The following is a 1205-nucleotide window of genomic DNA, read 5'->3' as shown; positions in this document are numbered from 1 at the left end:
GCTTTGATGAGATCAAGGTAGACAGTTGTAGACCTTGGATATGTTCACAACAAACACATAATAGAAAAGCACTGGTTGAATATAACTTTTCATCCGCACATATAAATTATCAACTATAGAGAGTGAAAGACCAACCTTCTCACACACAACTCACAAACACACATACACATACAATCACAAGAAACCTACATAAATAAATATGCACGAAATTATTATACATGTGAAAAACAGAATAACTTTAATGAAAAATCAATTTTGACATTTTCCCAAAATGTAAATGGTTAAGATTGTATTCAGTTAGTAACATAGATCAAATGAATATTTTTCTAAATGGTTGGACACTCAGGCAATTCCATCAAAAAAGGTCTGCTGTTGCATGGTACTCTAAGCTTCAGTAGTCATTACTGAACAGACAAGAACATCCTTATTACAATTAGTGCAGGAGGTACCCATGGTGCCTCATCAGAGAACATCCTGAACAGATGAGCATCTAGAACTTCTCAGTAGAAGCCAGAAGACCAGTATCTTCCATAGCAGCATGGGCGGTAGCAGGCATAGCCATAGCCACCGTAGCCACATCCATAGCCACATCCCAGGCCACCATAGCCATAGCCCAGGCCACCATAGTAGTTGTTGTAGAAGCTCATGATGTGAGGATAAGGAGGCTCAGTTGAAGGGCAGAGTTACTTTCTAGAGTCTTAAATTTATAGTCTGCCCAGGGCCTTATATACCAACAGAGTGGTATGTAGGGCAAACCTAAGTCACTGTTGGACTCACATTTTAAACTCATTAGCATGAAGACCATCTCAGGAATTCTTCAAAACCAATATATCCAAGCCAAGACAACTCTGTTTTGTGTCACGATGCCTATCGTGAAATCATGTGCCTTTAATGAGAGAGTCTTCTCCTAATTTGGTGGCTTGTTTATTCTAGATTCCAAATTTAAACTATATTCTATCTGCCATGTGACCATATAACCCCAGTAGAGTCTACCTATTGAAAATCTTAGTTTCATTCAATAATTTCCTCCTTCTATCTGCATATATGCAGCCTTGGGAATGAACGTGTGGCTTCAAAGTGGAGAAGGACAGTGGAAAATTTATGGAGAAGACATGACAAGGTTCAATTGTAAATCCTTGAGTGATTAATTTGTTTTGTTACTTTTATGGAGCAACATTATTCACTTCCATTTATACTGCATGTAT

The 1205-nt window shown here is 38.0% G+C and overlaps 1 protein-coding gene across 1 annotated transcript; it reads right to left on the bottom strand.

Moving 5' to 3' along the window:
• Window positions 1–228: 228 nt before the first annotated feature.
• LOC123617291 (keratin-associated protein 22-1-like) lies at window positions 229–674 on the bottom strand. The gene has a single exon (XM_045517755.2). It carries the CDS (start codon window positions 645–647, stop codon window positions 501–503), a length of 147 nt encoding a protein of 48 aa, XP_045373711.1. The 5' UTR covers window positions 648–674; the 3' UTR covers window positions 229–500.
• Between the last annotated feature and the right edge of the window lie 531 nt (window positions 675–1205).

Source organism: Camelus bactrianus, chromosome 1 (genome assembly GCF_048773025.1).
Source record: "Camelus bactrianus isolate YW-2024 breed Bactrian camel chromosome 1, ASM4877302v1, whole genome shotgun sequence".
NCBI classification, from domain to species: Eukaryota; Metazoa; Chordata; class Mammalia; order Artiodactyla; family Camelidae; genus Camelus; species Camelus bactrianus.
This window is presented reverse-complemented; position numbering and strand designations above follow the sequence as displayed.

Coding starts and splice junctions, on each gene's coding strand:
- LOC123617291 (XM_045517755.2), bottom strand. CDS start 647: ATGAGCTTCTACAACAACTACTATGGTGGCCTGGGCTATGGCTATGGT.